General features: G+C 41.7%; 1 protein-coding gene across 2 annotated transcripts in view; it reads left to right on the top strand.

Annotated features, from left to right (window-relative positions):
- The window catches only part of TENM2 (teneurin transmembrane protein 2), a 625,713-nt gene that overhangs the window by 263,970 nt on the left and 338,318 nt on the right, over positions 1-23,425 (top strand). For both annotated transcript variants that reach the window (XM_081292628.1, XM_081292629.1), the window contains exon 2: positions 23,207-23,416. In XM_081292628.1, coding sequence (XP_081148754.1) covers positions 23,207-23,416 — 210 coding nt within the window. The remainder of the gene's footprint in view (positions 1-23,206; positions 23,417-23,425) is intronic.

Here is a 23,425-nt window from a genome sequence, read left to right as displayed (position 1 = left end):
GGTCAAGGCTATGTCTGATTGGACAGTGCCTTTTTTCTGTCCCGTGTGCCCTTGCCACATGGTCTGCCCTCCGAGAATACTGATGGAAAGGATTTGAAGTGTTAGCAGCCACACAGCAACTTGAATAGTGTTAAATCCAGAATCCCTATACCTCCATCTGCATGTATCCACAGTGACTGGCTGCCAAGTAATATGATTTAGGAATTATCATGAATCAGAAAAGAGAGGTCAAGGAAAGCTCTCACCTGTCAATAGCACCTCGATTGCCAGAAACATGTCCATCCCTAGATAACCTAGAAGTGCTGGGAGGTCTTTTCCAGAATGCTTGGGCATTGCTTCTGGGATGCCAAGAATCTTTCAAAAGGTTGAGAAGGGGTGAAACCACAGAGAAAAACACTCCAAATAACACTGAAACTTAACTTCTAAAATGTCTTGGGTCTCTTTGATTAGCAAATGAGTAGCCCAGAACATACATATATGGGTCACACTTCCTTTTGGATTCTCCCTAAGCATCAGACATCTTTCACTTCACATAAATAAACTCGGTTTCTCCCTTTCTATCTTCTCCAGAACAGATTTTGCAAATTAAAATCCACAAGATTCCAAACTATGTATTATCCTAAGGACAATAAGATTAGAGTGTCAGTGAATCTTACTTTTGCTACAAAAATCATTTGATCCCATTTTATCCCCATCTGGATTTTTTTCTATAGCATCCTCTCTGAGGGTCATCTCACATCTGCTTTAATGTCTCCATCCACTGTGAGCTCACTCCTGCAGAAGAAAGCCCATTTTGTCTACATACAAGTCAAATCACTAGAAAATCTACCATTCTATTCACCTATACTGTTTTTTCTCTCTTCTATTCATTGGCCCTTAAACAGAACAAATGCCAACCTCCTCCTCCCCCAGGGCTGCACTGTGTGGACAGGACTGAATCTGCCCAGGTACACAGCAGATCCTGCCTGCCCTGGTCTCAGATAGGAGAAAGATAGTTTTCTACAGGTTTCCACCTGTCTCAAAATGAGCACCCCTCCCACCATTCTGCCCACTTCCTCCTACACCCTCAATACTGACGTCTGTCTTAAAATGCCACTACCTCTGTGTGTTTCGACTACTATAAGGTAGAGCATAAAGATGTACATCTTTTCATGATCAGAACGTACATTTGTGGTTCATTTGGACCAGACATACTTAGTGTTTTTTTATGGAACTTATGTAGATGTGAAAACCCTAAAACCTTTTCCCATTCGTGCTTCTGTGAAATCGTATTTATTCACTTGTTGTTTAATAGAATTTTTTCTTTTAACTGAAGTCGAGAACTTTACTCTTACCCTTTAGGCTTTATTTTGGATGATTTGGATAATATTGGATTGTCGTCCCCTTTTCAAATATATAAGCTTCTTTTTCTATCTTTACGTCCTCTACAGATATGCAAAGATGACTGTGTTCTGTTCTTATTTATGTTCTCACTGTACATACTGAGCATGCCCAGTAACAGCCCTCTGCAGAGGAATGGGCTTCACTGGGCTACTGTGAATGACTGAGCAGGTCACAAGAGCCGAGTGGCTACGAGAATTGCTTTGAAGTATTAAATAGTTAATGAATAATAGAGTCATTATAAATCTTACCCTTGGATTGAACATTCAAGTGCCCATCATGATTAGTTAAACAATATTAATAATATTGTTGAACAATAGCCAGGGGAGAGTAAGAGGGAATAGTGGGGCTTGTGGTGCGATGAAGAGTACATAAGAAAGTGCTTCTTCTGAGAAGAACCCAGGCGATAAACACAAATATAGAGAGCGTGGGAAATAACTTTCCTGGGGGCATTCTGGATGATGGAGACTGTGCGGGTACCAGTTTTGTGTAACTTTAAGAAAAACCCCATCCAAAACACTGGGCTGCAAAGACTCAGAGAAAACCTGGACCCTCAGCAGTCCCCAGGGAAGGGCTGGCCCCACACTGGGATTCTTTCCCCAGTTGGCTTGCAAGGAGTTAACCGTAGCTCTGTGGGGCTGGATTCGGGGATGTGTGTGTCCTAGATGAGGTTTGGCACTGAACACGCTAAATAATTACAACTGAATTTTCTCATGTTCATTCACAAAGGCGCAACCATTCCCACCTAGTCCCAGCCCTCTTAGGTGCGTGAAGCACTCATTGTTGCCCCAATGCCAGGAGATAAATTTCTCTGGGGAACCCAGAAGCAAACCGCAAAGCCAGGAAACCACTTACGAGGAGATCTCCCAGCCTTAATGGAGATTTCCACTTCCCACCTTGGAAAACACGTCGACTGGAGTAAGCGGAAGCTTGGCTTGAGGGGGATGACCAGTGCCATAATCTGCTGGGGGAGGGGGTGCACAGTTTTATCTTTGTTTTTCCTCTGGCTCATGAACTCTGAGTCCTGGGATCCAGTATTTTACCTTGGACAATAAAAGCTAGATTATTGCATGTGCATAGTCATTATATAGTCAAAAAATGTATAAGGAATAAATTATATACTTTTCATTATGAGAAATAAATATATTAAAATTTAAATATATAAATAAATACTATAAAGATATATTACATTTAGTATATATTAAATAGGATCATATTTAAATATACAGAACATTTAATATATGTAATAAATACTATATATGAGATATACAGTAGAATTTAATATATATTATATGAGATATAGTAAATATAAAATTTAATATTATATGTAGGTATTTTCATTTTGGGGGGGGAGGTAAAGATGTTTGCAGAGGCAAGTTATTGATTATATTTTTATGTTTAACATTTTAGAGCCTACTAAATATATTTGCTTGATAAGTAATTTGGTAGCTATGCTACTTTTTTAAGAGCTAGAAATGACATTATCTATAAGTACCATTTTTATACTTTTGGACTGTGGTCAAATTGTGTTGGCTTTCTTGTTGATAAGAGTCATTATCAGCTATAACCACTCTTACAGCCCATACCAGGCAGAGGCCACACATAAAATTCCATAGAATATTTGAAAATAGAATGTTTGAAAATATATGTCTGTATTTTCAGTTTGTGTGTGTGTGTGTGTGTGTGTGTATATATATATATCCAAATTTATCCTAATCCCAAATCACCAAGGGTTTTTGTACTTCCAAGCAATTTGTAAGGTGAGAAAACTTTATTTACCTTCTAGATGTTATTGGTCTTCTTGTTTTAAGATAGACGATGTTTTCCTGAAAGATTTTCGATTTGGGCATTAGATGTAACAATATCAGATCTTGAAAGTAGACTTTTGCCTATAAAGAATAAAAAGCTTCTGGGGCTTAGGCTATGGTTGAAGTCACTTCTATCCTTGTGGGACAAGCAGCAGCAGCAAATTGGCCAAGATTTGCTGGGGTTTTCGCTGGGGGCAGCCTGGGATTTCCCACTATGACTGGGAGCGTGAGGGAGAGAAGGAAACAGCATTGTGTGTTCCTCCCTCTCTCTTCTTCCCATTTGAGAAGCCAGGGAGTGGCTGTCTACTAGAAATGGCTCTCAGCGTTAGAGTTATGGTACTGCCTTAATGCACCCTGTTTTGTGTTCAGTTGGGATGACACTAACGTGCACCATCACATTCATACTACACACAGACTTTTCCTTACTCCAAACTTCTTATCCCCCATTACCGTATCTTTGATAAACTTAATGGAGAATCAACAGCAGGGGATTCTTGAAATGATATTTAAATTAATTGAGAAAGGCTTCCAATTAAGCTATTGGAAAATATATACACGTATTTGTTCAAATGATAAGTCATTGACTTGCTTTTCATCTTTTGTAGGGTTTGGCGAGTTTAAGCTGTTCAGGTCAAAAGTAGAACTAATAAAAGTGCAATTGAACTTAATATATTGTGTCAAGATTTACAGTAACAAATTATTGTTTTTAGCTATAAAGATATCATTAAGCATATGCCAGGCATCAGTGCGTGACTGTAATAGGTTCATGAACGAAGGGCTTTTTCTATCTGGATTCAGTGGTGCTTTTCCCAAGACAGCAGCAGCTTTTATAAAATGATGGTTATATCTCCTCATTATAGAATCTAATCTCCCCAAAAGACATTCAGCAGCTGCAAAACACTAGCATCTTTTAGTTGTAAATTGTTTTTTATTATTTATCCCTATTTAACTAAAGAAGAAAGGGCCATCAGATGATTTAACAAGACGAGAATTTAGTGATTTTAACATTTGACAGCCCCCAATTGTTAGCCTATGTGTGGATCTCTGGGCTTAATAGTAATTGATGTTTTTTTTTTTCTTTCTTCCTTTCTTGCCTTTACTACATAAGCAGAGTATGTGTCCTAATACAAAGCAAATCTGCATGATTGGCTCTTTTGTGTTTTTCTGTAGCGTGGAATTTGCAATGGTGTGTACTCCTCATAGAATTTTAAATTTGAAGAATTAAGTTTTTCAAAAAAGAATACATGTGTCCTGCTGAAGGTCAAACTTTGATGGTAGGTATCATGATGAGTTGGAATTTTTTACCCACAAAGTGATACAGGAAAGTCAAAAGAAAGCCCGTGTTTGAGCGACAGGGATTATGATTTACTGGTGCACATCCTGTGGCAAATGATGCTCCACTGTGGGATACGGGTTGCAGTATCTTAAGAAAGTGATCATGCTCTGTTTGAGACTGTTCCGTGGAATTTAAAAATAAAATGGCACTAATGAGTTTTCGCATCACTCCATTGGTAGAATTCTCGGGGGACAACCAGCCAATTTAAATAAATAAGGTTCCAGAACCCCATGGGAGCTCAGAGGGGTGAGCCATCCATTTTAATGGAGGTTCAGTTTGAGAAGAGAAGATTTCACTCATACTTCTGAAGAGATGGCTGCCACGTGGTTTTGTGGTGAAATCTCCTTTGTTGTAGTTTTAAGGCATATGTTTGCTTTCCATCGCAGGACTTGGCATATTTTCCTGGAAAGGTTTAAACAGTTTCTACCCCATTAGTCCTGCATGCGTCTGTAGAATGGTAGGTCACTCAGAACCAATTAAACAACTTTTTTGTTCCATGTACTATTTCCTTTTCCCTTATTCTGTTCAGACTCTAGTTGTTTATTTGCAGCCCTTACCTCTCCCAGCTTTAGATTTTCCACTTTATAGACAGAAATACTTCTTTCAGTTTTGTGAGAAAATAACAACAGCAAAATTCAAATAAGTCCAAATTTAAAAAACAACAACAACAACAACAACACATTGAGCTTTACATAAATAGCTGCTTCACTATGATGATAACAACTTGGAATATTGTACTATGGTGAATCTACATTTCTACTTATTTAATAATTGCAACCTTAATGCTGTTTACCATTTCATTTGTATTATTTATACATCAACCAAAGGGTATGAACACTAAAAAATAATTTCACATCACCTATCTTCCACTTCTTTTTATTTTCAAAGCCCTGAAGATATAGTTCTCCCATAAATAATAATAAAAAGGCACTGTATTAATATTTCAGCAAAGATCCCATCTACTCACACATGCTCACAAATGCATGTTCTCTAATATATACACACACCCCTCCCTACAAATTAACTGTGCCTGGGGCTTGCAAGAAAATCAGGTCAAGTTAAAGGAGAAATCAGAGAACAGGACCAAAATTAATTTACTACTCTGTACCACATGTGAATATGAGTTTGCAGGGGAAATGGCTTATTTTCTGGACTATTCCTGTCCCTGAATATGTTGAGATCTGTTAATTCTGAGGCATGTTCAGCATTGTCTTGCCTGGACAAAGATGAAAGTTCCACTCTCTCAACTTAGGTTTTATTAAATTTCCTTAAGTTCAATGAAAGAGCTGCCTGCCTTGTTGATTCTGTTCCAAAACAGCTAAGAGCCCTTTTTATACCTCTTTCTTCCTGGAGGGCATTGGCAAAGTCGTGCATAAAATCATGATTTGACTCTGTTTAAGGAGAGTTTTCTAGGCGACAATTAGCATCATTTTCGAATATTTAGAGCGCTTTCCAGTCCAGTGTGTTAAAGCAGGCATGGAGCAGAGATGTGGAAAAATGGTTTGGGGTAATGCATTTTGACCAGATTGATGAATGAATCACTTTTGGCTCCTTTCTCTTACACCCACATTAGTCCATCAGCAAAACATTGACTTCACGTTGAATATATATCCAATTCTGATCTTTGTCCCTTGTGTCAACACTACCCTCTCCCCAGTCTAAGCCCCAATTATCTCTGACCTGGATTATTATAACCACCTCCCAATGAGTCTCCCTGCTTTTGCCCTCTCTTCTATTAGGTTTCTTCTCAACACAGCAACCAAAATAGTCTTGTTAAACCAGATGTGAGATCATCCAACTCTTCCTGCAGAACTCTTTAGCAGCTTTCCATCACACCCAGAGCCAAAGCCAGAGAGACCTCAGAGTGGCTTGGGAGGCCTCCCCTTCCCCAGCTCTCATTCCATCCTGGGCTTGTTGACTTGCTTGCTTTTCCTGAAATCAATCCAATGTGTAACAGCTCAGAACCTTTGCTGTTCTTTGTGTCTAAAATAGACTTCCCTGGACATCAGCATGGCTCCCTCCCCTAGTTCCATGAGGTCCCAGCTCAAATGCTGTCTTAACTGGGAGCTCTTTGCTGAACACCTGATATTAAGTAGCACCCGTCTCTTCCCTATTCCCCTTACCTTGCTCTGTTATTTCTTAAGGCCAGTAAGCACATACAAATATGTGTATGTTTGCATATGTATGTCCATAAATATGCAATATGTCAGCTTTTGCTATTTTTTTATTATTTATTGGTTGGTTGTCCTCTCTCCCCTCCAGAACATAATCTCCAAGAAAGTAAGGATTTTGTTTTTTTTTATTTCATAGCCCTTGTCCATATAATAGGGTCTGACATGTATTATACACTCAAAGAATATGTGTTAGAATGATGGAAGGATGGAAGAGAGGGATGGAGAGGAGGAAAGTGTTCAAAAATCTCTTTTTGTGACTAGTCTGGAATCTCTTTTGGAAATTCCCTACTAGTCTTTTAATCTTCCACCCAATTATTTATTCTGATGGAAATCCCCTCCTCATCCTTTATCTTTCATGTGATTGCAATCTCTCTTATACTAGATAGAAACTATTTTAGCTTAGGTGTGCCTACGCCAAGTCTTAAACAATGTGCATAGTTTAGTGGGATCATAGAAAAATACTGTGGGACTAGGAAGCCCATCCTACCAGTTTCTGCTTGGACATTAACTAATCTGTCCCTCTTCCCTCCCCCACTTTGTCAAACAAGCCAAAGAGATGCATCCTTACCTCCCAGGTGAACACTAATTAATGTTTGCACCATGCTTTGAGATCCACAGATGAAAGCAGTCGTAAAAGAAAAAGTGTTATTACGTTGGGTATGGTTGTAGACTCTCATTTAGCACTGGAAACCGATCAAGCGGGAATGTTGAATCATGAGGCTAAGGTTGGCCAAATACTGCACTTGTTATAATTAATTTGAGCTTAAGCTTCAACACAGTGACATGTTTCCTTTAAATAAAGTTAAGTCCTCTATAGATACATGAGTCTATATGAGTCTCAAATGTTCAGCTAGAAACTAACATTTCTAGATATCCAGAAAATAGGAAGGTAAATGTGTCTCTCTCTGTCTTATGGTGGGGCAGGGAGAAAACGTGGGCAAGTTGCTTACTTTGAGACATCTTCTAAATGATCCTCAATCTCCTTGACCCTTTGAGACAATAACAAGTATGCTCACAGATTTGAGGAACTTCAAGCTACAACTAAATTTAAAGGACCTAGAATCCTCTTTCTCACTAAATGTCAAGACATTGTCTATGGCCTTGCTGACCAGGGCTACTCAGGACTGCTAAATTTCTTTGATGGCAAACTTAGTAGGAGAATATTCATTCTTGTTATAGTTGTTATTCAACAACTATTTTTATAAAGCTGTTTGCTTTATAAAAAATCATGTATTAATCACTCTCTGTGAACAAATACTTTGTTAGGTGCTTTGGAGGGTGGAAAAATTAAAAACAGCAATGGTACACATTCAACAACCACCTGGAGAAACATCCAAACCTTGAAGAGCCAAAATGAGTAGTTACTCGATAAATATGTGTGGCAAGAAGGACTTAAAGAATAGACAATGCTCCAGCAAGAAAAATAGCACAAGGCTGCACATAGAGATGAACTCACAGGTACTGCATGTGGAGCAGAATCCCTGTTCAACTCTTATTGTCCCTAGTCCTGATACCTGAATTGATTTGTAGAAATCCACTCCTTCTTCCTTAAGCCATGGCTCAATTATTTAAGGATGGTTACAACTTCTCTTCACTTTTCTCCAAGGTCAAGAGCTGTGGGGCCTCTAACCATATTTCTAGTACCCAGGTCCATTGAAATGTCCTCCCCTGGGGAACTTGGCGTCTCAACTAGACCCTAAAGTTATCAGCCTAGAATGAATTGAACTGACTAATCCAGAGATGCTCAGATCAGCATGGGGTACATTGGGTCCCTCCTATGATCTGGCCACGCTTATGCCATTTCAGATTGCATGAAGTATTTGATCATGAAACCGTTCTTTCCTGGAACACACGTTTGCATTTTGAGAAAACCTAGTATTTCAAAAATACAGTTTAGAAAATAAGAGGCTAAGTTTATGTAGTGTTTTGGGAGGGACTACCTGTTGTACACATTCTGTATTAAAATTGTAGACTTAAAGTTCATTAATTTGATTTATCACGAGATCAGACTTTCTTCATTCTAGTTTGAACTTTGAGTTTTCTGCTTGTCCCCCAACTTGAATATTGGACAGGAGTGTTATTTAGCAGTGGGTGGTCATAGATTCAGTTCTCTAACTTGCAGGGTGGACTGGGAAAGCCATGCTTTCTTCCTGAACCACAGTTTTCTCATCAGCAGAGCAAAGCATTCAATTAGATAATATTCTCTAAGTTTCCTTCTAGAGCTAGTATTTTCTAGAATTTTTCCCCAATTTTCATTGACTTTGTATAGGTTGTTCTGTAACTGTCATTAATCTCAGGAAGAGAGTGATCGCTAACTAGAAACCTATTCTAAAGAGAAGCACCACAAAGGGCCTGGGCAGCCAATCGACCTTAGCTCCAAATTCCAAGACATAATGAATATAGCACAACTACATGAATGGTGAAACTAGCGTGAGCTACTAGTCACAATTATCTTTGCTCTGCATCTGGGCCATGCGGCATGTTAGTGTAAGAAAAGGGAAAGCCTAGGCGTTTTTGCACATGTTAACCAGCGCTGACACTTCAGTCACGTCGCCTCTGCCACGGCGGGGTTTGCCAGTTGCCCACGCAAACCTGTTTGCTCATGATTGCAGTGGCACGCCATTGCGCCAGCTGACACGCAAATTCCTCGCTCTCCTCAACCCTCTTTGGTAGTTGCTTCTTGCTTGGCAGCTATGATTACTTGAAAACAGTGTCAAAACAAATCCTTTCCCTTTTTCACCCCCTGACAATCACGCCGTGGCTGTGCCTGTTGCAGAGTCTCAGCCCGTGTCTCTATTTACTCCCTCCTTCCTTTCTCTCTCTCTTCTCTAATCCTTTCCCTTGCCTGATTCAAAATTCCCCCCAGATGTTAGGCAGATGCATCCCAAGACTGGGGTCAGGGGCGGGAGCTGAAGAAGACAAAGCTCCCTGGTGTACATTGATGTTTCAGAACCATGGAGAGCGGTGCTAGAGGCCAGAGCAGAGGGACATCTGATTTAGCCAGCCCTCACCTGTGGTTTCAGTCCCCAATTGGAACCCCACAGGTGGCAGAGATGACAAAAACTCTACAAAGAAGCTTTTGCGTTGAGAGCCAGTCTCCCCTGAGCTCAGGAGCCAAGCTTTGTATCGTCACATTCAAAGAACAGATTGCATCTGGGCCCGGATGCCTGTCCTAATGTCAGCCCGCTTGGCATTTACCTTCTTTTCCCAGGCTGACCTCTGAAGATAGGGGCAGGCTCCCGGGGCATTGTTCTAACCATGCAAATGCCCTGGCCATTGTTTTGGCATGGAAGAGCTGCGGTTCCCTTCCAGCCCAGCACTGTAATTTTATCAACTCTGGCTCAGAGAAACCTATATTTATAATGCTAATTAGGAGGGCACACATTTAATTTGAGTGGAAGACTGTTTGCATCTCGCTGAGCCTGATAGCACAGGGCTCAAGCGACAGCAGTCAGAGGCAAAGCAGGCCTTTCTCCCTTCTCCAAGTATTTGAAACAGGGCTTACTCTTGCCAAACAATTTCTCTGTTGGATTAAAAAGAGAGGGAGAGGGAGAGTGCTGAATCGGCTGGAGCTCAGAAAACTTTGCGTTTATCTCCTGCCTGCATAATATATTTCTCTGTGCACTGAGAAAACATGCCTCTTATGTTATCTAATTGTTTCCTGACACATTTAGCAACATTTCACACTCTTTAAAGTGACATTAACATTGCTGACAGTGGAGGTACTTTCATTAGATGGGCTTTGAATTGTAGCCAGGATGCACTGCGGGTCTTCAAACAGGCTTGTAAAAGGCGAGGAAGGTATTATTTATGAAAATAGAGAATTGGCCAACAGTGCCCTGTGGGTGCATATTAATTTTGCTGACTTTGGTCAATTTAGGGTGTGTGTGTGTGTGTGTGTGTGTGTGTGTGTGTGTATGTATGTCCCCATCTGTACACACACGCCCAAAACAACAGCTTCTTGTGAACTGAACTGAAAGCATCTCCATCATCTAGTGGACCGCTGGGCTGCCCGGATGTCATGGAAGGTCTCCAACATGTCTCTTTGTCTGCATCGTTTCCACCAATACCAAGCAGTGTGCCATTTCATATACAAATCTGTCACTTGACACCCAGGCTAGGGCTGAGTAACCACATGGCTGGTGCACAGGTTGACATGATCACCACACTTTTGGTTGCTGTGGTAGTTCTCCTCTTCCTCCCTTAGAGTGTCCTCTTGTCTCTGAGGTTGTTTTTCATGTCTCCAGATGTCCACATTGATGCCTGGTTTTTCTCCATAAGGTTTCATAGTGAGGCTTCAGGGAAGGGTACCCTGCAAACACCTGGCTCTGCAGGGCTTGGGGAAAGGAATTTGAAGTTTCCTTCTGACCTTCATGAAAAAAGTAAGTCAGGCTTAGAGAAAGTAGGGAAGGTCCCAATCAGGCTGTCAGTTTCTACTGGGACACAGCCTCCTGCATTAGCCTGGCCCTGTTATTGATCTTCTCACTTGTCATGTAGACAGAGTAACATTCAAAGACTGTGGAAATTTAAAGCTGGAGAAGAGAGGTCACAACACACTGTCCAGCTACCTTCACACTGCTGTCTTCTGTAGTGAGCCTCTCTGCTGTACCCTAGAAAGAATCTGTTACTCTTCTCTCTTTACCTCTCCAGCATTGCAATGGCTCTGTGTGGCTACTTGATGCTTCATCAGAGCAATCTGAATTAGCATCTTGGCTTAGCCCAGTACTTCCTGCATGACCTTTGTCCAGCCCCTTGATCTCTACAAACCTCAGTTTACTCATGTGTAACATGGAGACAATAAGAGAGACTGCCAGGTCATACTGATAGAAGGCTTACATAAATCCCCACTAGTGAAGTGCACTAAGCATATGCTGAATATGTCGTGAACCCTCAGGAATGGCATGAGTCCTGTTCACTGCACTATGTAGCACTATGTACTTCATTGTGGCTGAGATTTTTCAGAGTGTTTCTATATCTTCCAGGGATGGATCTTCCACCTTTTTTTTGTGGGGGGTGGGGATTACTGGGGATTGAACTCAGGGGTACTTAAGCCACATCCCCAACACATTTTTGTATTTTATTTAGAGACAGTGTCTCACTGAGTTGCTTAGCGCCTCACTTTTTCTGAGGCTGGCTTTGAACTCATGATCTTCCTGCCTCAGCCTCCTGAGCTGCTGGGATTACAGGTGTGCACCTTCATGCCCAGCTGGGTTTTCTCCCTTTTTATTGGTGGGTAGATTCTGAAGTATCTAATCCTTAGAATCTTCCTGAGGGCCATTCAATGAGGAATGGGCAGGCTGCAGGAGTGTGGGCAGCAGAGATGAAATAGTTGGCATGTCTGCTGCCCCGAGCTCATGTTTTATCTTAGCTGTCCCTGAAGCACATAGCAAAACACAGACTCACAGTTGAGAACTGTTTGCTATCTGCTGAAAATGCCTTTGAAAAGAAATGCTTCCAATAACAGCAATGAAAGCTATTGCCATTTGTAGGACAATTTAAAGTTTGCAGTGCACTTTTGTATACACCATCATTTAACCCTCAAAAGGTCCTGGAAGTGGAGAAGGGCACCTATCTCTTACCCTTTTTACACATGATAATAATTCTCACCATTTACTTCAGAAAGTTTACATGAATGTCTTAGTTAATACTTGAAGTAACTAGTGGAGTACGTTTCTACACATTTTGTTTATCAGACCGTTGAGCGCAGAAAAGTGAAGTCTCTTGACCAGAGTCCCCCAACACATTAGTGGTAGAACCAAGATTTGAACTTGAAATTGGTCTCACTGTCCATCACATTGTCTTGCCAGCAATTGCTACTTTGTCTTTACAAAAATTAATTCAATTCTCTTGTCATTTCCTGTGTGGTATGAGCTCTGCAGCCAGAATGCCTGAGTTAAAAATCTTCCTCCCAATGAACTTAACACCCCTGCAGTTCAGTAGGCTTGTTTTTAAAATGAGATAATATTACCTGCCTCAACAGTTTCTTGAGATTAAATATAAAAAAATATATGTAAAGGGTTTGGAAATAATGCCCTGCATATCATGAGACCATCATCAATCTTAGTAATTGGCAATACTGTTATTTTCATGTACTAGAAACTGCAAGAACTAGACGTAAAAATATGTAAGACAGATTCCTTGCATCATGGGAGATAAGTGTTCTAAAGGAGACTTTGAAAATTAAGTTGCAGCATGTTCATAAAGTTTTTTTTTAACTTCCTCCAGAATTTTTTCCCACAAACTAACCCCTTTTGACAGTGACAGTGTGAAGTAGATTCTAGGAGGTCAAGAAAACAGCCCTGTATGTCCACTGCATGTTGCAGGACAGGGGCAGCTTAGCTCAGTGAGCAACCACTTTGCCTGCACACTTACAACTTTCATCTTCTACACCTGGATGGAGCTGGGTCACTGTTCCCTGTAGTTCCCCAGGGCAGGGAGCTCTCATAATTACAGTGGATCATATCTAACACTGGAGTTAGTTCTAAAGTCTGAAGACGAGCCAAGAACAGAAATGTGGTCACACCACCACCCATGAAAATACCCTGTAAAAGTGCAACCTTGGAAGGTAACATATTCTCTCTGAATGAATACGATAGTGTTTTCTACAAACTTGTTATAGACTGTCCATTCTTTGTTTGAGCACCAAATGAAGTACTGATTTCATAGTCTAAGCTTCTTGATATTATAAAAGCAACACACATTTAAAATCAGATACTTGCCCATTAAAAGGCACCTGAAATCGAACATAGCCACACAGCGCCCAACAGTGAGGTCAATGTCAAGAGCATTGATGTATATCCAGATGTATCCGTGGACTAAATTGTTATCATCATCCAATCACAGTGGTGTTTATTGTGTACAAGCTCTGTGCTGGGTGCTAGGATACAAAGACGTATGATCCACATCTCTACCAGAGGTTACTCGTGAATGAGCCAAACATTTAGACAAATCTCCAAGCTAACATACACCACGAACAGTGATAGAAGCAGATGAAGCGAGCTGAAAAGATGTAAAAAAGGTGGTTACAGAGTCCTGAGGTTTTCAGCAGGAGGTTGACAGCAGGGAGAGACATAAGGAGGGAAAGATGTATATTCCATATACAGTCACTTTGATGTGGTTAGAGTGTAGGTAACAAGGGAGTTTGGCAAGAGGTAATTACCATGAAGGAGTTAGAACCGTTTTACATAGGCAGGAAGAAGTCTTGGGATAGTTGAGAGAAGGAGCATGACATGAACACATTTGTGCAATCAGAGATATGTTGGCTTTGTACGGGGGTGAGACATAGGAGGGAAGGGTCCCAGTAACTGCAAAGCTAGAACCATAGCATGTTGGACAGCTTTTGCTGCTGTAACAAATAATCGAGATCATCCACTTATAAAGAAAAAAGTTTATTTTGGCTCACAGTTTGGGAGGTTTTAGTCCATCCGTGATTGGTTTCATTGACTTGAGCCCATGGTGAGGCCCATGTTGAGGGAGGAGCACATGGCAGAGTAAAGCCACTCACCTCATGACCAGGAAGCAAAGGAAAGAAACAGTCAGAGACTGAAGTCTCACCATCCCCTTCACGGACACACCCCCAATGACCTAAAGACCTCTCGGTAGGCCCTGCCTCCTAAGGGTTCTCACACCTCTCAACAGCATCAAGCTGGGACCAAGTTTTTAACATGCCTTTGGGAACCCTTAAGATCCAGAGTAAAGCAGTGCCTAGACTACTATCCAATATGGTAGCCACTAACCCCATGTGCTATTTAAATTTAAGTAGTTAAAATCCCATAAAAGTAAAAGTCTAGTTCCTCATTGGTACTAATCACATTTCAAATGCTTGGTAGCCATGTGACTGATTATCACAAACATGGATCATGCCCATCACACAGAAAGTTCTGCTGAATGGCACTGATCCACCAAAATGGCAAGGCTATCTCCTCCTAGGGGTTCTGGGAGATGTCTCTAAGTGAGGTGCACATGGCAAGTTCCAGAATTACTCTGCAGAAGACATTTGAGGAGTGAGTCATTGCCTGTTGGTAAACAATCATGTTGTTGTAGGTAAGGCTTCGAGTCCTCAGAAGAGGTGCCTGTGTGGATTCACTGCACCTGGCCTCATGATTATGCAAGGACGGGCATTAGGAAATTATGAAAACCATATTATTTCAAAAATAAGCTCTACTCCCCATCTACAGCCTGATATATATCTGACACCTTCCAAAGTGCAAGGCTGCCAGGAAGATGTGATATATAAACATGCAAGCTGTTGGTGAGATAGAGTAATGACACCCAAACGCACAGAGCCCCAAACTGTGAAGACGGTTCATGCTCGAGTTCCTGCACGAAGCCCTTTAACTGGGGCACGTCCAACTGCACGCCGCCCTTCCAATAAATTTGTATAATAGCTGGTGCACAAGCAGGATAGTTTTGCCAGGGCCCTCTGAAAACGATTTGTTTTCACGAAAATGCTTAACTGGGCTTTAGTGAGTTCACTGAAGTATGAGTGAAGAGGGCAATTAGGTGTATTGCTGCAACAATTAAAACTTCACTTGGGGTTATGTGGAATGGGACAAACCCAGGTAGGTGGACATTGCCTCATTGAGAAGACATAAGGGGTCATAGTGAACACTCCTTAGGTGGGGGTCAATTACCTGAAACTGTGGGGACATTCTCCCTCAAAAATAAGCTCTACCACCTCTGTAAAGGCTGCTCAACTCAAAGAGTGTTCTCCTACCTCTGTAGGAAGGCACACTGCATCTTTGCTCAGTGATGATAGGGACTCTTTTAAGCAAAATTTACCTCTAACTTCAATTCCCAGTGGTAATGTAAATGTATTTGCTTGACACTTCCATGGGGTGAGTGGGAGAAGAGTTGGCTAAGCTAAATCTTTTACTTCTATCCAATTATTACCAACTGGGGAGGGAAAAAAAACTGCTTAAAAATTGACCATGTCCCAAGGATTCTATCCAAGCCCACATACCTGCTCACCCATGGTGTCTCCAACCCAGCATTATTGACATGTTAACCATTTTCCGTTGTGGGAGACCATCCCATGAATTGTAAGGGTTTAAAATCTCCCTGGCCTCTACCCACTAGATATTGGTGACACCATACTCTCCATCCCCACCATCATTACAACAAAATATCTCCAGACATTGCCAACTTTCCCCCAGGAGCAAAAGTACCTCAGCTGAGAATGCCTGATCTGGCCTAAAATTAGCATTAAGTATTAGCAGCCTGCTACCAGGAGGAAACATCTACAAAAACATGTAACATCAATGTAAATATAAGAAATAAAAAATATATAAATATATATGCATATCTATATTTTCATTTTAAGATGCTATATTATTCACCCTCCAGTTTTTATTGAAATTGCTATCTTTGTTCTTTTGAAAAGATTTTAAGATGTAGGCAAAAAACTGAGTACTACTAAATGAGGGTAGTTACATAAAGCCTCAATAATCGTTCGAGGCTGCTTGGAGTTTCTCTTCAATGCTGAGGTTAAAAAACTACTATGGCACATGCTTGATGGGCACTGGGTAGACTGTACCTGTCTGCGTCTCTTCCTCACTCTTCCATACCCACAATATTTTTATAAATGGAACACATACTTCCCAACACAAATTATTTTTCTGGGGCCCCCCATTTGATTTCTCCTTATTTAACTTATTTTAGTCTGCTTTAACAACATGCAGATTTTATTTTAGAGGCAGAATGCCTGGAATCTGTTTCTAGTTCTTCTACTAAGTAACTGGGAGGCCAAGCAAGTCGTTTTTCCCTTTGGGCTGGGCGATCCATTTTAGGCAGGATGATACTGGTTCTAAGTGAAAGAAAACAACTCAAGTAGACTTTAAATAAAATCAAAAGAGGGTAGGCTGGGGAATAAACTAATTCATATATTGAAACATTCAAGGGTAGGGGTGTTCCAGGCCTGGCTAAGGGCCCTCAGGAGCAACTCCCTTCATCTTACACCTCTGCTTCTTGCTGACTCCATTCTCAGGCAGATCCTCCCCTGGATTAGCAAAATGGCTACAGGTAATCCAGCTTCACCATCTCCCAGAATCACCCTCCAGGAGAAAGAAAGGAAACTGTGGCACAATGCATCCACAGTAGGTGCTTGTGAGCCAACTGGAACCAATCAGCTTCGAGTCTCTTTAGCTCCATCCAGTCCCTTGTGCCTAGTTGGGTAAAGCACAGTTCCACGGACCTTACAGGTCATATCTCCACTCTTCACATATCATCAGAGGGGTGAACGAAGTTGCTGGAACTCACAGGTAAAAGTACAACACAAAGCTCGCTCTGCCTGGCTCCAAAGCAAGTACCATCTCCATCCGTCCCTTGGGCTTTGGAGAACAGACAAAACTCAGGAATGGGTTATATAATAAAAGGACAGAAATAGGGGAAGCACAAAGGTAGAAATAAATATTTGCAAAAAGCAGTTGTGTGATGACATCCACTGGAGCCAGGGATTTGATTCAGGGGCAGAGTAGGAAATGAGAATAGGTTGGTTGGTATGATGCAACCAACTAACAGATGACTGAAGTGCAAGGCCTGTTGCACTTCAGGTCTAAGAGGAGTCCTTTGTAGTTTGTGGCAGTACAAATCCTGCCCCTTGGGAGTCCCCAGTACTCACTGAGCAACTGACAGCGTTGTGATCATGTGGATGGCCATAAATAAAATAACCAAGGCTGGTGTTTAAGGAGCAAAACAGGCTGAGCAGCTGTACCGTGGCTTCATCCACCTTCCCAGTGATGGAGAATAGGACCGCAGGAGGCAGGGCTTCTGGCTAGAGTTGCTGGGAAAGGTGCCTTGTGCCTCTGCAGTGGGTTTCATGCCTCTGTGCCCCAACAAAGGCTTTTCATGGAAAGCCCTGTCACACAGCCCTCCCCAAGCTCCAAGTGCAGAATGAGGCAGAATTGAACCATCTGACACACTTTCCTGAATAGCATGTTTATAAAATTTGGTGGCAGGTGGAACCACATCCAAAACCAAAAATCCCGCTGAATGCAAACAAAAGGAGGGCCACATCTCTCATACCAGGAGTATTTTTATTACCTAAAAATACTATAAATGTTTCTTACTCTTTAACTCCTTCAAATGGGATTGTACTATACAATTTACTTCATAAAGTTTTCTCATGGGCTTTCCACATGTTAGGCAAGTGCTGTACCACTGGGCTGTATCCTTAGCCCTTTATATTAAGCGAAATAAGCCAAATTCAGAAGGTCAAGGTTCACATGTTTTTTCTTACATGTAGAAGCTAGAGAGCAAATAGGAAGCGAAAGGTTGGGGAGGAGCAGCGATGTCATGAAAATCAAAGAGAGTTCAGAAGATAGAGGAAAGGACCAGGGATAGGGAGGAGAGAAGGAAAATGGAAATACTGGGAAATGATACTGGCCAAATTTTGTTATGTTGTGTGCATGTATTTAGAGTAATAATAAATTCTACCATTATGTACAACTATAGTGCACCAATAAAATAGATGAAAAAAAAATAGAGGTTTCACAAAAAAAGTCAAATGTTTGGGGGGGGGAATGGATACGTTAGTCCAACATCTGAAGTAATGTATAATTGGGAAATATCATGAGCATGTTTAAGCCTCCAGCCAACCGTTTGCCTGTGTTAATACAGACCTGTACAAGACTCAACTTGAACACAAAGCTGTATTTTTTATTAAGTTCTTGAGCATAAGGTGCCCCAAAGGATTTCAGTTTTTGACTCAAGAATGTCCTTGTCTCCTACAAATCACTTGTTCTGTGGAGGTGTTCACTTTGCTGTTTCCCAGGAACCTAGCTTCTGCCTCTAATTAATTACCCCCTCTGGCAGGGGCTCTGTGGTACATTCCACAAAAGGACCAATGAGTTTGGAATTTATATCTGGTTCATTTTTTAGCAACCACCCTTGTCCAATATGGGAAGTAGAGATTGAACCGTCCAGAATATGGGCTTTGGGGTTACACCACGTGGATCTCAACCCCGACTCTGCTATTTACTAACTGAAGGTGTGGGAAAGTAGTCATCAAAGTCCCATCTTCTTTGCGTTTAAATGAGGAGGAAAATTAGTACACACTTAGTAAAAAAAAAAAGTGATTATTAAATTTGTGAAGTATAAATTCAGTCCTTTGTGGAAGGCAAGATCATGCTCTGTTCGTAACTGGTAATCAGGTGGCTCACTTATGCTTTGGAGGCAATATTTCTGGTTTTGGGTTTTGTCCTATTGTGTTTTGTTTTACTATCTGAGCATTCATCTCTGCTCAACCAAATATCCTGACACCCCATCACTGCATAAATCAATTTTGTATTGCCTACATAGAATGCTTCAGTATCTGCTTACTATTGATCTTTTCAACGAGAAAGAACAAGTTGTTTTAAGTGAATTTGGGGAGTTGATCTCCATCAAGCTCTCTGACAATATATTAAAAGAATTTGGCCAGAGCAGAAATTCCACCATTGGTATTTCATGCTTTGGGGGAAGGAGAAGAGACTGTGGCCCTTTAGTCCTGTGGAATGAGCTCCAAATTCAAATCCAAGTAAGGAGTTAATGGCACCCAATGGAGACAATGGGGGACCAACACCACTTCAACATCAGATGGTTCATGATGAAGTTTTCAGGAATAACTGAAATGGACTGAGTGAAGACCCATAGTGTAGATGACAGATGGCACTATGTGTTGGTTCTCTCTCCCCGACTGTCTCTGTGAGTTTTCTAACTGATGATGTTTCTGTTCCCATTGACTCGAAGGCATCTTCAGAATCCTTCTCAACACAGCATTCCCAACCATCTATCAGAATTAGCATGGAATGCTGTGTCTGGGTCTAGGTCCTTTGATCAGAAAATTTTTCCTAAGTTAAAACTACCACAATATTTCATTCATTTGGAAACAGACCAGTTAGCACAATTTGAACTAGAATCCCCATGTTTCAGGTTGTGGCCAATCCAGGCTCACAGATAATTAGTGAGTCTGATTCATATGGGGCTCTTGGAAACACGTGCACACAAGACCATATGAGTTAATGAATGACATGTCGCTGCCTTTGCATGTTTCCTGTTGCTAGTTTTCTGGGCATTTGCTGAGGACTCTACCGATTTAAAATGAAACTTCCAAAATTGTGTGGGGGTTGAAGGGGTTCTGGAAGTACATAAAGTGGGAACCAGGTAGGATAGCACATGTGGCCTATTGACCTGCCCATGCCACACTGTGTATTTCTGTAAGCCATGGTCCACAAAGTGAGCCTGCGTAAGTTCCAACTTTCTCCCCTGTACTTTGAAACCTTCTTATGTCTACACAGATGGTCTCTGACAATTGGAGTAGTCAGGAAGGTGGGGGATGTAGTCTATGCACAAAATTAAAAAATGAGAGAACAAATAGAGATCAGCATCCCTCTGGATTGGAGGCAACCTAGGGACAGAATTTTCCATCATGGTAGATCCCAGTAAGCGGCCCTGAAGGAGCCACTAAGGCCCAGAATTAACAGGGATTGGGAAATAACGAGACTCCAGCAGTTCCAGGTGCCTGTTCTCAGTCCCGGCTCTCATTGTGGCGTGGCTGTTCTTCGTTTGACTGTATTTGTATAAATTAAAAAGCGTTTCTGTCTTGTACCATATGAAATGAATTCATGCTGAGCAAAATTTCAAAAAGTTCATGTAAAGAATGATTTCACAGAAACTATCATATCAAGCTCCTGGAAAATTGCACTTGAACTTCAGTTCCACCTCAGTCCCTCAAAGGAATTTAAAAATTGGCTTCCAGCCATCCTTGTTCTTCGACATGCAGTTTCAAATATGCCTCAATAGCACAAACTTTAAAGTCTATTGATTGTGACTTAAAATCTGCTCCCACTAGTGCCTTGCTGCTAAGTGGACGTCAACAGTGACTTCACAGTACCTCTCAGGGGCCCAGCACATGCAGGAGCCTGGAAGAAGGTGGAGACTGGCCAAGGAGCTACTTTGAACTTCATAACGAAATTGAAAAAATAAATAAATAAATAAAAACCTTGAACCCTGTCAGATGATCACTGCTATGGGTTATTCAAAGAAATGTTTCTTACTTAAAATCTCAAGAATGCCTTGGGATTGGGGGTGGGAACCTGGAAACCTGATCTCTCATAAATCTCTCTCCTTTTATGTCACTTTCTTCCTTTTCTGGTAGCATGCTATTTAGACAAACACTGTGTGGAGTAATGGTGGGTGAATTTTGGAAAAACATAAGCCCAAGTTTGACTCCCGGCTCCTGTCACTCAATTTAATCTCTTTGTGCCTCAGTTTCCCCATCTGCAAAATGGGAATGTGCTATTGTCTCTTTCTATGGGAATATATACTAATTCTAACTTCATGGGATTATTCTGAGGATTAAGTGAGGTGGAAATGTAAAGAAACTACCATACTGAGTGGCACATAGTCATTGCACAAGACATGTTCACAGTTGAAATACTAATGATGGTCGTTATTGTTAGAAGATCTATGGGAGAAGGTATTGATTAAATCTTAGCACTGACTCCAACTCAGCTCTGAATAATTCCAATGTGTTTGGGCTACCTTTGCCAGAGCCCCTGGCAAAAGTGTCATGCTTTATATTGCTCCCAAACAGCTATGAGTGAATTGAATTTTTCAAATCAAACTTCATTTCTCTATTGATCTACTTTGGGGGTGATTCATCTGTGTTGTGTTACTGGGCAGGGGTGGCCTACATTGGAATTTTAAGGGAATCTTACCTTCCATCTCAGAAAGGGTAACAGGCTAGTGATTCCATATCTCTATACCATTGTCCATTCTATTTTGTCACCAGAAATCCCCTTTTTCTTCTTCAGAGATTTGGTCAGGCATCACTTTTTGTAAGAAGCCTTTACACTCTTCCTGCCACCGCAACCTCACCCAGCTGGAGCCCATGTCCGTTTTCTCTGTCCCCACAACACCATACCATAACTTGCCACCATCCTATTATTTATCATATGGTGCTAAGATGACATATTTTTCCCATCTGTCCCCTCACAAGACTGTGAGCTCCCTGAGGGCAAGGATGATGGCTCGCCTATTTTTGAATCCTCAGCATCTAGCAAAGTGCACATATATTTCATTGAACCGAAATCATGCACCACTAGCATTTAATGTGCTGAATAATCAACCAGGAAATGCAGTTATAAAAACAGTAACCAATACTGATTACTGGTTAGTAATGGTTTGGATGTGCCTGTACGTAAGTTCTCCCTCCAAAAACAGCACTTCTTCAGGCTCAGACACTGAGTTGAGACACTAACTTGATTCTCCAGTTCACTTTCCCAACATCCTGCCCTTCCCTGTACATTCCCAGCCTGAGGGCGTATCTCATGGGCTGCTCTTCTTGGCTCATTTTCCTGAGCTTCCCAAATGAACAAGCCAGCAGGCAAGCAATTGCAAAGACCCCAAGATGTAAGGGTGAAGTAGGTGAACCTACGCATGCTGATGAGCTTCTCTCAGCAATTTGGCTGCCAGGAGCTCCCTGCCCTGTGGAAGAGAAGTTGCGGTCCTTCCATGTGGGAGGAGAACTTCTCAACCCAAGGGCAGCTCTGAGTCACTGCCCACTTTCTGCCGGACCTGGCTGCTTCTCCTCATGGTGTGGGGTGGCTGTGCTTGTCTTCATAGGCCTTCCCCCACGGTGTCCAAAAAACACACGTGGTGCAGAGTGGGGGCACTGGCCAACTCTTGGGAATGTAAATATGCCACTCTTTTCACTTCTACCCCAAGATAATGGATCTGGTTTCAGCCTGCTTTATTTTATGTGTTCATATATTCAGCAGATGATCATCTTTAGGAAGCTGTTGGGGATGCAGGGCTGAATAACATGGACATGATGCCTACCTGCAGGTGGTGACAAGGGCTTCAGAGAAACTGAAACAGGCTGAGAGGTCAGAGCAGGCAGGCTGGGAACACTCAAGAAGACACATGTAGAAGGTTTGGTGAAGAACAGAAGCAGGCTTGTGAATACTAGCCAGGTGGTAGGGACAGCGACGGTGTGTTCCACATAGATGGTACAGGGAGCAGGAGGACTCTGAAGGTAGGATGACTTGGCCTGTTCAAGCAACAGAAATAAAGAGGGCCCCACTGGCTGGAGAATGTGGAGTGAGGTGAAGAGTGGCTAGCCACTATTTGAGGTGAGGTGGGAGAAACAGCTGTGAGCCAGCGTAGACAAGATTTCCGATCTATTCTGTATCAATGGGAAGCCACTGGAGGGTGCTAGGCCAGGGAGCAAGGGTGTGTCACTCATGTCTATGAGATGCCATTCCAGCCACCATGGAGAAGGAGTGGGGACAATGAAGAGTAGATGGGTTATAGCCTTTTTCTGAAATATATAACTATCTATGGAATGAATATGGACTGTTGGAGAAACATCAAACCACCCTTTAATAAAACACATCTGGAGCATTTCATTTAAAAAAATATATATATATAATATATATTTGTATTGTGAGCTGGTTTCAATGTGACTTTCTTGGGATGCTCTCATGACACTCATTGCTGACCTTTGACCCCTCTGTCCTCTCTCCCAGGTCGTCCCATCCCACCTACATCCTCGTCTAGCCTCCTCCCATCTGCTCAGCTGCCTAGCTCCCATAATCCTCCACCAGTTAGCTGCCAGATGCCATTGCTAGACAGCAACACCTCCCATCAGATCATGGACACCAACCCCGATGAGGAATTCTCCCCCAATTCATACCTGCTCAGAGCATGCTCAGGGCCCCAGCAAGCCTCCGGCAGTGGTAAGGAAA

Source organism: Spermophilus citellus (genome assembly GCF_964194105.1).
Source record: "Spermophilus citellus genome assembly, chromosome: 1".
NCBI classification, from domain to species: Eukaryota; Metazoa; Chordata; class Mammalia; order Rodentia; family Sciuridae; genus Spermophilus; species Spermophilus citellus.
This window is presented reverse-complemented; position numbering and strand designations above follow the sequence as displayed.